The 14,616-nt window shown below is 40.8% G+C and overlaps 1 protein-coding gene across 1 annotated transcript in view; it reads right to left on the reverse strand.

The window, feature by feature from the left end:
- LOC137436536 (forkhead box protein P1) overlaps positions 1-14,616 on the reverse strand; it is a 581,222-nt gene that overhangs the window by 40,654 nt on the left and 525,952 nt on the right. The window contains exon 16 of the mRNA XM_078786516.1: positions 4,189-4,334. Coding sequence (XP_078642642.1) covers positions 4,189-4,334 — 146 coding nt within the window. The remainder of the gene's footprint in view (positions 1-4,188; positions 4,335-14,616) is intronic.

Below are 14,616 nucleotides of genomic sequence, written 5' to 3' on the forward strand. Positions count from 1 at the left end.
AGACATAGGGCTTTGTGTTCAGGCTAAAGAGTTCAATTTTCGTCTCATCAGACCACAGCATATTTTGCCTCATGCTCTTTGAGTCTTTCATGCGCCTTTTTGCAAACTCCAGGCGTGCTGTCATGTGCCTTTTATCAAGAGTGGTTTCCGTCTGGCCACTCTCCCATAAAGCTGAGATTTGTTTATTGCTGCAGTGACAGTTCTCTGTCTTCCAGGTTCTCCCATCTCAGCCAAGGAACTCTGTGGTTCTGTCAGAGTAGACATTGGGTTCTTGATCACCTTCCTGACCAAGGTGCTTCTTTGCCCAGTAACTCATTTTGGTTGGACGGCCAGCTCTAGGAAGAGTCTGAGTAGTTCCATATTCTTTCCATTTCCTAATGATAGAGCTCATCTAGAAATCGTTTCATACCCTTCACCAGATCTATGCTTCTTCACAATTCTATCTCGGAGTTCTACGGACAGTTCTTTGGACTTTGGACTTCATGGTAGAGTTTCTGCTCTGAGATGCACTGTCAACTGTGGGACCTCATATAGGAAGGTGTGTTTCTTTCTAAATCATGTTCAAACAATTGAATTGGCCACAAGTGGACTCCAGTAAAGTTGTAGAGACATTTCAAGGATGATCAAAGGAAATTGGATACACCCGAGCTCAATTTGGAGTGTCATAGCAAAGGGGTTGAACACTTATTCACTCAAGATATTTCAGCTTTGCATTTTTAATTAACTTGTAAAAATGTCTAAAAAAAACCCTCCACTTTGACATTATGGGGTATTTCGTGTAGATTAGTGACAAATAAACTCGATTTAAATCCATTTTAAATTCAGGCTGTAATACAACAAAATGTGCAAAAGACAAGGGTCTTTCACTAAAGGCAATATATATATATATATATATATATATATATATATATATATATATATATATATATATATATATATATATATATATATATATTTGTTGCATCATGAGTCATGTTGAGCTCTTCCCTCTCAAGATAATCATGAATGAAGATCGGTGTTCGGTTTTGTCCAAACACAAACCAGAACACAAGCATCGATCGAAGCAAGAAGAAATGATTGCGCAATCCTTTCAACTGCTGTTTCTTACCAAGCTCTCATGGTTGCATGAACAGCGGAGTGCGCAGGTAAGCAGCTGAAAGTATTAATTAACTCAATGGCTGAATTAATTGTACTTCCCTTGCCATTGCTAATTGCATCCTTTTACACTCCCGCAGGCTGCCGTATGAAATTGAGATGCGGTTGCGGGGCTGCTGTAATGACTCGCTGCTCCTTTGTGCAGCAATTAGCCAGCAGCGCTTGTATTGAGACGGTGCTGCTCCCAACCCGGGAAGTGCCTTCATTAGCAAAAAATTAGCAGGCAAGCCCTTTGATAAGCGATGAAGGGAGGAAAGGGTAAGGCTCTGTTGTGGTTGTTAATTAGCAAAGCTATTAATGATCCTAATTACGCCTGTTTTGCCTGTGGGGTTTGAAGAAGGACCGACATTAATCTGTTAATTGTGCATTCATAGAGTGTGCCACAGCCAATTACTCTGCTGTGCCTCAAATTCTTCATTCATTCCTTATTTACGTCTCTATAAACCTGCTGCCGTCTGCCTCTCCCCATGTCCTGTGTCAAAAATTCGTCAAATCTTTCTACCGCAAACTATCCAATTCTGGTTCAATATCCGCCATGGCCGATGATCATGCGCATCGGCAGGAAGCAGGAATTCGGTTTTTTTCGGCATACGACAGGTGAAGGTTAGTTACATCTTGCCAGCTGTTCCAGAGTCCTGACAACCTCCTTCCTGAATTTTGATCTGCAGAAAATTATGCAAAGCACAGAGGACATTGGCATTCGTGCCTCATTTGCACCTGCTGATCCCTTTTCGTACCACGTCACAACAGACACAACCAGCCACACATTTGCAAGTAATACTGTGGATGATAAGAGTATCACTTGCAATTATATGTAACGTATTCTTCTAAGTTTGCTGATAAGTTGTAAGACAGCACCTGAAATTGCTCTAAGATTAAAGTTTCTCCAAACTAGTGAACACCAAAATACACTCCAGTTCATCTAACACATTGGGTGATCAAGTGTAACTTAGTCACATGTGAAGGACATTGCACTAAGCAACCTCGTTCAGCGAGATCACAATCAATCACAAAATCAGCCTTAATTTCATGCTTGAAACTCCATCAGTTTTGGTACCATGGCCTCTCTTTCAGGTGATATTGCAGAGTCCCTTTCCCCAGTCGGAGTTGACATCGTGTTTATTAGATTATTTGTAACTCACTTTCGAGTGCTTCCTGTATTTTTGCTTTACTAGTCCCCTTTTCAGCTGTCACACTTTAATTTCCGTTTCATTATCACCATGTTTGACCTATTTTTGCATTATGCTGCTGTTGCTGCTGATGCTGCTGTTGTGACTTATCCCACCCACGTTTCAGGCTCTGCCAGGGAATGTTGTTCCATAATGAGTGCCAGAGCTCCAACTCAGGCATTGGACTTTGCAGAATAACCACAACTTAGGGGTTGTCTCGAGAGCTAATTACTCCCTAGATTTGTTGCTTGACTGAAGTGAATTTGTTGTCTCGTTCTCCTCCGTCAAGTTCTTCAAGGGTGCTGCAAGTCACCTCGCGCTCTCTCCCATACCCACCGCTGGTGTATTTTACTCTCGCTAACCCCAACCCATCACTTTTCCTTTCTGCCACTCACAGATTTGTGTGAGATATCTTTGTCACACTGTTCTCCTCTGGCCCTCTGTCAATTAATTTCTGCAACAACATTTATTTCTGTACAACAACAACAACAACATGCATTTTAAGGCCATTTTCCCTGCTAGAGCGGGGGTTAGCCCCAACATTTATTTCTGTATACAATAAAATTTAAGGCAGCAATGTGAAATATGGCTAGAGGCCAATCACCTACTTTTTGCGAAAGACACAGTGGTGTTTAGCAACCACCAAAGATCAATGCTAGCAGTTGGTTCCCTAAACTTAACAACCCATAGGAAAGACGTTGCCTTGACTGCAAAGCACAAATTTGACAGTTTATAGTCGGGATGAGAATCGAATGCAGATGAGACAGCTCATATGCAAGTATGTCATTTTTACACAGACTAGACTAGACAACATCTCTATAAACATTTTAAAAACATGATTAACAAGAAAGAGCAATCAGAGATTGCAGACCCTCGCTAAGATGTGTTTTCAGTGGTTTTTAAGGCTTTTGTGTTAAAAAACAAATATGGCGGCCGAACCACGCGACCGATGACGTCACTATTATATTTTTTTCTCCGCCAATTTATCCCGCGATGATGCTCAAGAAATTTCATCTTGATCGGATGAAGTTTTGTACTTGTCGAATTATGATGTCATAATGGAGGCACCTATGACATCATCATTAGTATATTTTATTCCCTATGGAGAGTTCTTTACAATGAGCCATGTCGCAATTTTTTCCATGCAGCACTTTCAGACATATAAAGGTGCAAAGTTTTTAGTTTTTTCCAAGATGGCGGCCAAAGCACGTGACCTATGACGTCATAAAAAATTTCTCCACTAATTTATCCCTAGATGATGCTCAACAAATTTCATCTTGATCGGATGAAGTTTTGTACTCGTCGAATTATGACGTCATAATGGAGGCACCTATGACATCATTATTAACATATTTTATTCCCCATGGAAAGTTTTTTACAATGAGCCACGTCTCAATTTTTTCTATGCGGCTCTTTCTGAGATATAGAGGTGCAAAGTTTTTCGTTTTTTTCCAAGATGGTGCCCATACCACGTCACCGATGACGTCATAATTATCATTTAAAAATTATACAGGTGGAGTTGCACCTATGGTAGAAATTTCCTGTCAATCGGAGCAACGGTTGCCGAGGAAATCATATTTATTCTGTGCGGACAAACAGACAGACAAACAAACAGACAAACGGACTCAAATACAACACCCTCTCCACCTGCGAGGGTAAAAATATGGAACAGGAAAAAAAAAGAAATGGGTATTTTGCAACAATTGGAAAGCAAGTTGCGGAGATTTGCAAGGTCAAGGGACGCAACAGTCAACACTTTATAAGAATTTTGAGAAAGTCCTCAAATAAATAGATGTACGACAAGAGGAATGCACGTTTAAGTAGTGTAAGGTGACCGGAAGTCTTCCAGAATGCTGCAACTCACGAGTATGGGGAGCGAATAGGACTTCCGTTAAGATGATCCAGGGAGCCGTTAAGTTCATCTTGAGCAGCGTTTAGCATTGCGACTGCAGCCGGGTTGGCCAGTGCTGAGCCAGACAGGAAGGACAAGCTGTTCTCGGCAAGAGCCGCCTGCAAACAGCAAGGGTTGCAACAACATAGCAACGTTAATACACTCAAACATCACCTCTCTGCCAATAACCTGTATGAAACATTCCAATCCGGATTCCGCTCCAACCACAGTACTGAAACTGCTCTCCTCAAAATCACCAACGACCTTCTCCTCTCCTCTGACGCTGGCAACCTCAACGCCGCCTTTGACACCATCGATCACACCATCCTCCTCACCCGACTTGAAACCACCTTTAACATTACCGGCACTGCCCTCTCTTGGATTAAATCATACCTCTCTGACAGACGTCAGTTCATCTCCATCAATAACTGCAAATCCCCTACTGCTCCCCTCCCCCAAGGTGTCCCCCAAGGTTCAGTTCTTGGCCCCCTCCTCTTCATCCTTTACCTGTCCCCCCTCGGTCACTTAATCCGCCGTCATGGTCTCCAATTCCACTGCTTCGCCGATGACATCCAGCTTTTCATCTCCACCAAGTCCATCTCCACCGCCACCCACTCTATCCTGACAAACTGCATCACTGAAATAAAATCCTGGCTTCAAATCAACTTCCTCAAACTTAACTGTGATAAATCTGAAATAATCATCATTGGCCCAAAAACGCTCACCAAGTCCACCCATAACTTTGCCCTCAACATCGACGGTTTCCCAGTATCCACCTCCCCTCACATCCGGAATCTTGGCATCATCTTTGACCAAACCCTCTCCTTCGACAAATACACTAAACAGATCACAAAGACAGCCTTCTTTCACCTGAAAAACATCGCCCGTCTCCGTCCATCCCTCTCCTCCGTGGCTGCAGAAACCCTCATCCACGCCTTCATCACTTCCCGTCTGGACTACTGCAATAGCCTCCTTTATGGTTCACCCTCAACAATCACCAATAAACTCCAATACATTCAGAACTCCGCTGCCCGTCTACTCACCCATTCCCGGACCCGTGACCACATCACCCCCGTCCTTTACAAGCTTCACTGGCTCCCCATCTCCCAGAGAATCCAGTACAAAATCCTCCTCTTGACCTACAAAGCCCTCCATAACCTGGCCCCATCCTACCTGGCTGACCTCCTCTCCAGACACACTCCCACCCGCAACCTCCGCTCTGCTGGTACCAACCTCCTGACCCCCCCCATCCGGACCAAATTTAGATCCTGGGGGGACAGGGCCTTCTCCATCGCTGCTCCCACCCTCTGGAACTCGCTACCTCACACCATCAGAGACTCCTCCTCACTCACCACATTCAAAACATCACTCAAGACCCACCTGTTCAACATTGCATTCAACATTTAACCCACAGCATCTAACCCCTAACCCCTGACTATCTCCTCTCCTTCTCCCTCCTTTGTGCTTTGAATATTTCCCTATTGATTCTTCTTTTTTTGCAATTGTTTTTATGTTTTGCTATGCATTATGTTTTGCACTCTGTCAAAGCGTCTTTGGGCTTCCTGAAAAGCGCTATATAAAATAAATGCATTATTATTATTATTATTATAATACCAGGTGGGGTTGACTCAGCCTGTCATCCTTGCGATTCGCAGCAAAGTGACCAGCATCATGTTTTACCCTACGAGCGATAGTTATTCCCTACACTGCAGTTGAAAGCATATGTTATGCACAACCGAGTACCATGATGATGTGAGTTTATGCACACAGTGCTTGGGCGTATCACGGGCGTAGTTACCTGTTAAAACTGACCAAGATATGTTGCTCACAATAGTCTGCCCATTCCTCATTTAACCCTCCCTCCCCTTCTTTCTACTCCCTCACTCCCTCTACCCACTGGCTCCTGGCCTTCATTTTTCACGATACCTTTTTTATTTTAATGAACTTTAGATTATAATAATTTTCTTCTTTTTTTGCACATTTTATAGCCACAAGCCACATTCACTCACAACATCTCAGGTCTTTCATAATATATTCTCTCATCTCAAAAACACAAATATCCTCATCTTTACATGAGATTTTGGCCACATAAAGTAAGTGTGTACAAAAACAAGGGAGTGCAAAATGATGGTTTTACAGCACAACGCCATTTTTAATGTTCACAGAACATGTTTTACGCATTGTTTTGTAATTCGACTTTTTGGTTTACAATTGCCAGCTTTCAACAGCATTCCAAAAAACATTGACCTGCATCAAATATGACTTTTTTATTATCGGAAACCGCGATAACGTATGGTGAGTAGTTTTAATGGTACGTGCTGAGCAATGTATTGCCATCAACCTTCCCATTGACATTTACAGCACAGGATCAGGACCATCAATGCTGCTTCACATTCAACAACACATCCCATTTCTCCAGGATGTTATATACAATCACAACCACTTTTTCACTACACAATGCAATAACAAAGTAGATTGAAATTGAAAAAGTCAAAAATGACAGCTGTTCAATATATAAATGTATCGATGTATGTGTGTATATATGTACAGTATATATGTATATATGTATGGATATATATGTATGGATATATATGTATGTATTTATATGTATGTATATATATGTATGGATATATATGTATGTATTTATATGTATGGATATATATGTAAGGATATATAATATATATGTATGTATGTATGTACAGTATGTATGTATATATGTGCAGTATGTTTGTATATAGGTATGGATATATGTGTATGGATATATATGTATGTATGTATGTACAGTATGTATGTATATATGTACAGTATGTATGTATATATGTATGGATATATATGTATGGATATATATGTATGTATGTATGTGCAGTATGTATATATGTACAGTATGTATGGTATGTATATAGGTATGGATATATATGTATGGATATATATGTATGTATGTATGTATGTATGTGCAGTATGTATGTATATATGTACAGTATGTATGTATATATATGTGTGGATATATAGACTTGGCATTTAATATGGAATATTTTTTTTGTGGGGGTGAACTTACTTTTCAAGTTGACTTAGAACCAAAAGTTCATTGGAATTATGTTGAAATTATTCAAGATTTTGTTAATGTGACCTTTAAAAGAAACAAAAACCACATTTGACATTTCGAAGCAAATAAATTGATCCTTGAAAGTGATGTAACCTGATATTGAACTCAATTCACGGACAGTACTGTGTTAAACTTCTGTACGTTTTCCAGAAGTATTTCTTTATTTTGCACATTAGCCAAATTTTTTTTAAACAAAAACAAAAGTTAAATTACAACTGGGATTACGGACAGTAAAATTACAGTTCAGTACGTCGTGTAACCCCCATGAACATCCAGGAGAGCACGTACACGTTGAGGCATGCTGTTCACGAGATTTGCCAAGGTTTGGACAGGAATCGCTTGCCATGCAGTGACAATAGCCTGCTGCAATTCACGCACAGAGGTGGGCTGCTGGACCAAGTTGTCGATTTGACGCGTTAATTCTGCCCACAAGTTCTCTCGGATTCATATCCGGGGACATGGCAGGCCACTCCATATGCTCTACACCACGGTCAGCAAGAAAGTGTTGGATCATGCGAGCACGATGAGGCCATGCATTGTCATCTTGGAAGACAAAGTTTCCTCGAAAGGCTACACCAGCAAATGAAAGCAAAGTTTTTTCCAGAATGGCCCTGTACTTGAACTGGTTCAGGTTTCCATTCAGAACAACCAGGTCAGTTTTGCCCCCTGCATGAAAAGCAGCCCAAGCTGTCACCCCACCACCTCCAGCTTGGACTCTTGGCACTATACAATCTTCGTTGTAGGCTTCATGCACTTGTCTGTGCACTCAGACATGGCCATCTTGACAATAGACCAGAAATCAAGACTCGTCACTGAAGATCACGTGATTCCAGTGTCCTGGCTGCCATTGACGGTGCTCTCTGGCCCACTGCAATCAGCGCTGGCAGTGTTGTCTTGTCAGGCATGGCTTTCTCAGGGGACGCCTGGCACGATAGCCTGCTTGAACCAGTCGTTGGTTGACTAGCCTTCTGGATACAGGCACATTTGTCAGTTGCTGCCACTCAGCCCGAAGCCGATTAGCTGACTTGGTACGGCCATTGCGGACTAACCGGTGCAGCTGGCGATCATCCCTCCTTGTGGTTCTGCAGGGACATCCTGGCCTCGATATTGGAGGAGGGACACCCCTCTGAGCATTTCGTTTCGGGATCTTTGACACCTGACCATGAGTGATGCCATACTGCCGAGCAATAGCACACTGTTTCATGCCGGAATTTCGTAAAGCCACCACTCCATGACAAACAGCATTGTCGAGTTGACGGACCATCTCCAGAGGAAGCGGAAATAACTTTTGTAGACGTGCAGCAGTTGTTTTCCACTAATACAGAACGCAACAACCCGTATATACCCGATTGTGAAGCCAATCGTCAAATGTACCTGTCCATACATTTTGTCACGCCACCTGTGATTATAATCCTGTTATTGACTTCTTGCTGCGACAGACAATCAGTGACATGGTTCTTTTAACAAAGAAATCACCGAAGCGTAAAAGAAACTCACCAGATTGATATTCTGAGTTCAGAAAGGAAACCCAAGTCAAGAAAAAAATAATTCCATATTAAATGCCAGGTCTGTATGTATGGATATATATACGTATGTATGTATGTACAGTATGTATGTATATATGTACAGTATGTATGTATATATGTATGGATATATATGTGTGGATATATATGTATGTATGTATGTACAGTATGTATGTATATATGTACAGTATGTATGTATATATGTATGGATATATATGTGTGGATATATATGTATGTATGTATGTACAGTATGTATGTATATATGTACAGTATGTATTTATATATGTGTGGATATATATGTATGTATGTATGTATGTACAGTATGTATGTATATATGTACAGTATGTATGTATATATGTATGGATATATATGTATGGATATATATGTATGTATGTATGTACAGTATGTATGTATATATGTACAGTATGTATGTATATATGTATGGATATATATGTGTGGATATATATGTATGTATGTATGTACAGTATGTATGTATATATGTACAGTATGTATTTATATATGTGTGGATATATATGTATGTATGTATGTATGTACAGTATGTATGTATATATGTACAGTATGTATGTATATATGTATGGATATATATGTATGGATATATATGTATGTATGTATGTACAGTATGTATGTATATATGTACAGTATGTATGTATAATGTATATATGTATGGATATATATGTATGGATATATATATGTATGTATATATGTACAGTATGTATGTATATATGTACAGTATGTATGGTATGTATATAGGTATGGATATATATGTAGGTATATACAGTGCATTCAGAAAGTATGGTGCTTTTTTGCAAACTCCAAGCGGGCTTTCATGTGTCTTTCACTGAGGAGAGGCTTCCGTCTGGCCACTCTGCCATAAAGCCCAGATCGGTGGAGTGTTGCAGGGATGGTTGTCCTTCTGGAAGTTTCTCCCATCTCCACACAGGATCTCTGGCGCTCAGCCAGAGTGACCATCGGGTTCTTGGTCACCTCTCTTACCAAGGCCCTTCTCCCCCGATTGCTCAGTTTGAGCGGGCGGCCAGCTCGAGAAAGAGTCCTGGTTGTTCCAAACTTCTTCCATTTAAGAATTATGGAGGCCACTGTGCTCTTGGGAACCTTCAATGCAGCAGAAATTTTTTTGTAGGCTTCCCCAGATCTGTGCCTCGACACAATCCTGTCTCTGAGCTCTGCAGGCAGTTCCTTCGACCTCATGGCTTGGTTTTTGCTCTGATATGCATTGTCAGCTGTGAGACCTTATATAGACTGGTGTGTGCCTCTCCAAATCATGTCCAATCAATTGAATTTACCACAGGTGGACTCCAATCAAGGTGTAGAAACATCTCAAATATGATCAAGAAAAATGGGAGGCACCTGAGCTAAATTTCAAGTGTCATAACAAAGGGTCTGAATACTTATGTCAATGTGATATTTCAGTTTTTTCATTTTAATAAATTTGCAAAACTTTCTAAAATCCTGTTTTCTCTTTGTCCTTATGGGGTATTGAGTGTAGATTGATGAGGGAAAAAATGAATTTAAACGATTTCAGTATAAGGCTGCAACATAACAAAATGTGAAAAAAGTGAAGGGGTCTGAATACTTTCTGAATGCACTGTGTATATATATATATATGTATGTGTACATTCGTGGTCAAAAATATTGGCACCCTTGCACTTTTTTCAAAATAACTCGCAATTTTCTCTAAAAATAAATTGAAATTAACAAAATTATTTGGTCTCCACAATTCTTTATTTCACTGTTAATATTACAGAACCTTTGTTTTTGATTCAGAACTTAATATATCCTTTTAAATCAGAAAATAAAAAGAAATGGCATTGACAAAATTATTGACACTGGAGACTTAATATTTGGTAGCACAGAATTTGGACAAAATAACTGCAGTCAAGCGCTTCCTATAGCCATAAATGAGCTTCCTACACCTCTCGACTGGCAGTTAGGCCCACTCTTCTTGTGCAAACTGCTCCAGTTCTCCCAGATTTGAAGGGTGCCTTCTCCCAACTGCTGTTTTCAGATCTCCTCACAGATGTTCAATGGGATTTAGATCTGGACTCATTGTGTCGGGATGGTGCTGAGGAGTCGTCCAAGGACGCAGCGCCATGCTGATCCATTGTACGCTCCCATATGTATACACTTGGATATATATACATACCGGCATTCCTCTATTTACACCCATTCTTTTTATGCATTTTTGGTTTAACACCATGGAAGAATTTACGCCTTTCCCATTCCCAATAGTTTAACGCCTTTTAACGCCATATAACACCTTTAATATTTACATTTAAATTAATGGAAAAAAAACAAATTAATTTTATGCTTTTTTGATTTACACCTTGCTTTCCAGGAACACATCCTGGATGTAAATAGAGGAATACCTGAATATGTAAAAATACATATGACTTCCCCTGCAAGAAACTTCAAATCAGGAAGAGGCCATGAGGCCTGCACTATTATTGCCAACCTATTGCTGTTTGTCCATGGTCTATCCTTTTTTAAATGCTGAACATCAAGCAAAGAAGCAGCACGCTATATTTTTTAAGTCTTTGGTTTGATTTGACTGGGTTCGAACCAATGACCTCACACTCAGAGCGGAAACTCTAACCCTTACACCAGCGAGTCTGGTTCAAAATGCAAACATATCTATGTTTGCGACAAAAAAAAGTTGATGATGATGTTGTTGATGACTTGAAGATGTTGATGATGACTTTTTGAGATGTCTTGTTCACAGACAGACAGACAAACAAACAAACAAGAAGACGTCATGCAGAGCACAATACTTGCAAAATCCACCCCTCCCCCCCCAAAAGGTTGCCATTGATATATCAAATTGTCCATTTCATCAAGATTAAAATTGACGATCTTGATCAAAGCTCGGGTTAATCGGATGCAAAGTGACGTTTTTTCAGATGAAAATTGACGATTTTAGAAGTTTCCCCTTGAGTTGACCTTTGACCTTTTGACCACAAAAACATTTTGTTTCCCAATTCAGTGAAGCACTGAACAAATGCTGTTAAATTTTCAAGTCAATCGGATGAAAATTGATTTTTCAGCTGAAAATTGATGATTTTGGAAGTTTGACTTTTTTTTTTTTTTTTTTTTGTTTTGTATACAAGATCGAGGCTCGTGAAAGAGCGAAAGTTGTCAACTTAGAGTTGACAATTGGCCTTTTGACCTCAAAAATATTTGGTTTCCCTATTTCGTGACTCAATGTGCAAATGCTGTTCAATATCAACAAGTCAAGCGGATGAAAATTGACGGTTTTTCAGATGAAAATTGATAATTTTGGAAGGTTGACTGAGTTGACCTTTGATCTTTTGAACTCAAAAATAGTTGGTTTCCATATTTAGTGACTCATTGTACAAATGTTGTTCAATTTTCAAGTCAATTGGATGAAACAATGTCGATTTTAGAAACTTGACCTCCAGTTGACCTATGGAGATCATGACCAACTGACCTCCAGATGACCCACTGACCGAACCTCAAAATCAATAGGCTTCTCAATTGTGACGACCTCAACTTGGTGAAGTATGACGATCGGTTTGGAATTGTGACCTTTATGCGAGTGACTGACAGACAGAAAAACACACAAACAAACAAGAAATATGTCGTGCATAGCACGATACTTGTGACATCCCTAAAATAAGTTTTTGGCCTATGACGACCTCAAAACTAATGGGTGTTTGAAATCAGTGACCTGGTATGCAAATTCTCTTAAAATTTCAAGTCAATCAGATGAAAATTGAGGATTTTAGAAACTTGGCCTATGTTGACCTTTTGGCCTACGTTGACTTCAAAAATATTTGGTGGCTTAATTCAGTGACCAAATATGCAAATCCTTTTCAGATTTTAAGTCAATCGGATGAAAATTGAGGATTTTAGAAATTTGACAAAGTTGGTGACCTTTGGCCTATGTTGACCTATTGACCCCAACAACAATAGGCTTCTTGCTTATGACTAACTCTACCATTTGGTGAAGTTTCGTGAAGATCGGTTCAAAATTGCGACCTGTAGGCGACTGACATACAGACAGACAGACAGACAGAATAACGCACAAAACCAACCAATATACTTGAAAAATCATCGATTTTGCAAGTGACCAACAAACAGACAGACAGGGGTGAAAACATAACCTCCATCCACCTTTGATGGCGGAGGTAAGGATTTAATCGAATGCTGTTTATCAACAGTTTTCGTGCGCAACTTACTCCAACTGAGAATAATGTTCCACCCCAATATTCTCTTGAGGCTCCTCGATGTATTGCTGACTATGTGGTGGATAACATCAACGACTTTGTCAGCTATTTGTTTATATCATGACGTGTGCTGTTTTGATTCTTCGCATTGTGCAAGGAACGAAAGTTTCGGATATGTTGCGGTGCATGGTGGGCATTGGTGGGGTCTAACTCTAGATCACACAGCACCCTGAAGATACAGCGAAGGGACAAAAAAACCAAACAAGAGGACATGCTGGCTCAAACTCGTCTTTGAGACTATTTGTCTCTGTCTCTCTCGCTCTCTCTCAGAGTTGGCCATATTATATACAGTACAGACATTTGGGGTTAAAGAACAACAAGCTCATCAAACAACAAACTTCTTTTCTCACATTTGATGTCCTTGATGAAAATAATGGTCATTTGCATTGTCTCTTACCATTGTCTGCAGCAAAAAACCCCCCCTGCTTTGTCTTCTGCAGCTGTCTCACCTTAGCGCTGCCTACAGGGCTAAATGAGACAGATTCACATCCTGCCGATTTCCTTGGGGATTCCATTGTGCACACAAAGGTTTGCCATGTCGACACTGCGAGGCCGTTCGCTCCTTGTCTAGCCTTCGGTCCTTAGGGATCCGAGAATTTGCACAGTACAAAGAAAAATGCCCGTCTTGGTGGCGGAGACTGAGGTCAAGGTCAAGGGTCTTCTCGTGATCCAATGGCCCAGGGCTGATGGCTGTCCCGATTAGGGAAGCATTCAAATACAACCTTTCTTTATGTCCAAGGCCTCTTATTCAGCAGTGCTGCACCTAAAGCCAGCAATGAAACTGGGCAGGCATTACCTGAAGCATCCTGTTCCATACAAAGTGCCATGACCAGCCGCTTGGAATGTTACAGGTGCACACACGTATGAGGTGGTCAAAAAGTTCTGATTCTGATGCACAACTCTCTGTTATAGAGCGTCGGTACTGCCCTAGCAGTTCCTTGGCAGATATTGCACTGGGTGGTTTGCCATTGCCTTCCCAGCAGTAGTTAGGGCAGGAATTTGGAATTTGGACATGGTGCTAGTGATAGTTCACCTATTCTTCGTGAAGGACACCGTGGGATCTCTAAAGTCCACCAACTAATGTCAGCAGACAGGACACGCAGTTTAATGTCGATCCATCCATCTGATGGACTTCACACACATTGATGAATCACTCCTCCCTCCAGGTCTTTAAAACAGGTGTTCACCATCGTCTCTTGTCTTCCCCCATCCAAAACATTGATCTTTTCTACCCCCGTGAATTCACCCCAGATCCACTTTTCTGAAATACCGACCTCTTTCCTGGAAGTCCTTGCGGTGTCCACGTGTTTTTTTTTTGTTTGTTTTTTACTCCATGAGTTTTTTACCTCCCCCACCCCCACCCCCCTTCCCACGCCTCCTCCCCCCAAGCCCTCTCCTTCCCACAGATCTCCCGATGTCCTTGCTCTCAAATGTTGTACTTGTGTGCTTCCCCCTCTCTCCCATCTGGTCTCCCGCTCCCTTTATTTTGTCT

Source organism: Myxine glutinosa, chromosome 11 (assembly GCF_964187855.1).
Source record: "Myxine glutinosa chromosome 11, kmMyxGlut1.1, whole genome shotgun sequence".
Lineage (NCBI taxonomy): Eukaryota > Metazoa > Chordata > Myxini > Myxiniformes > Myxinidae > Myxine > Myxine glutinosa.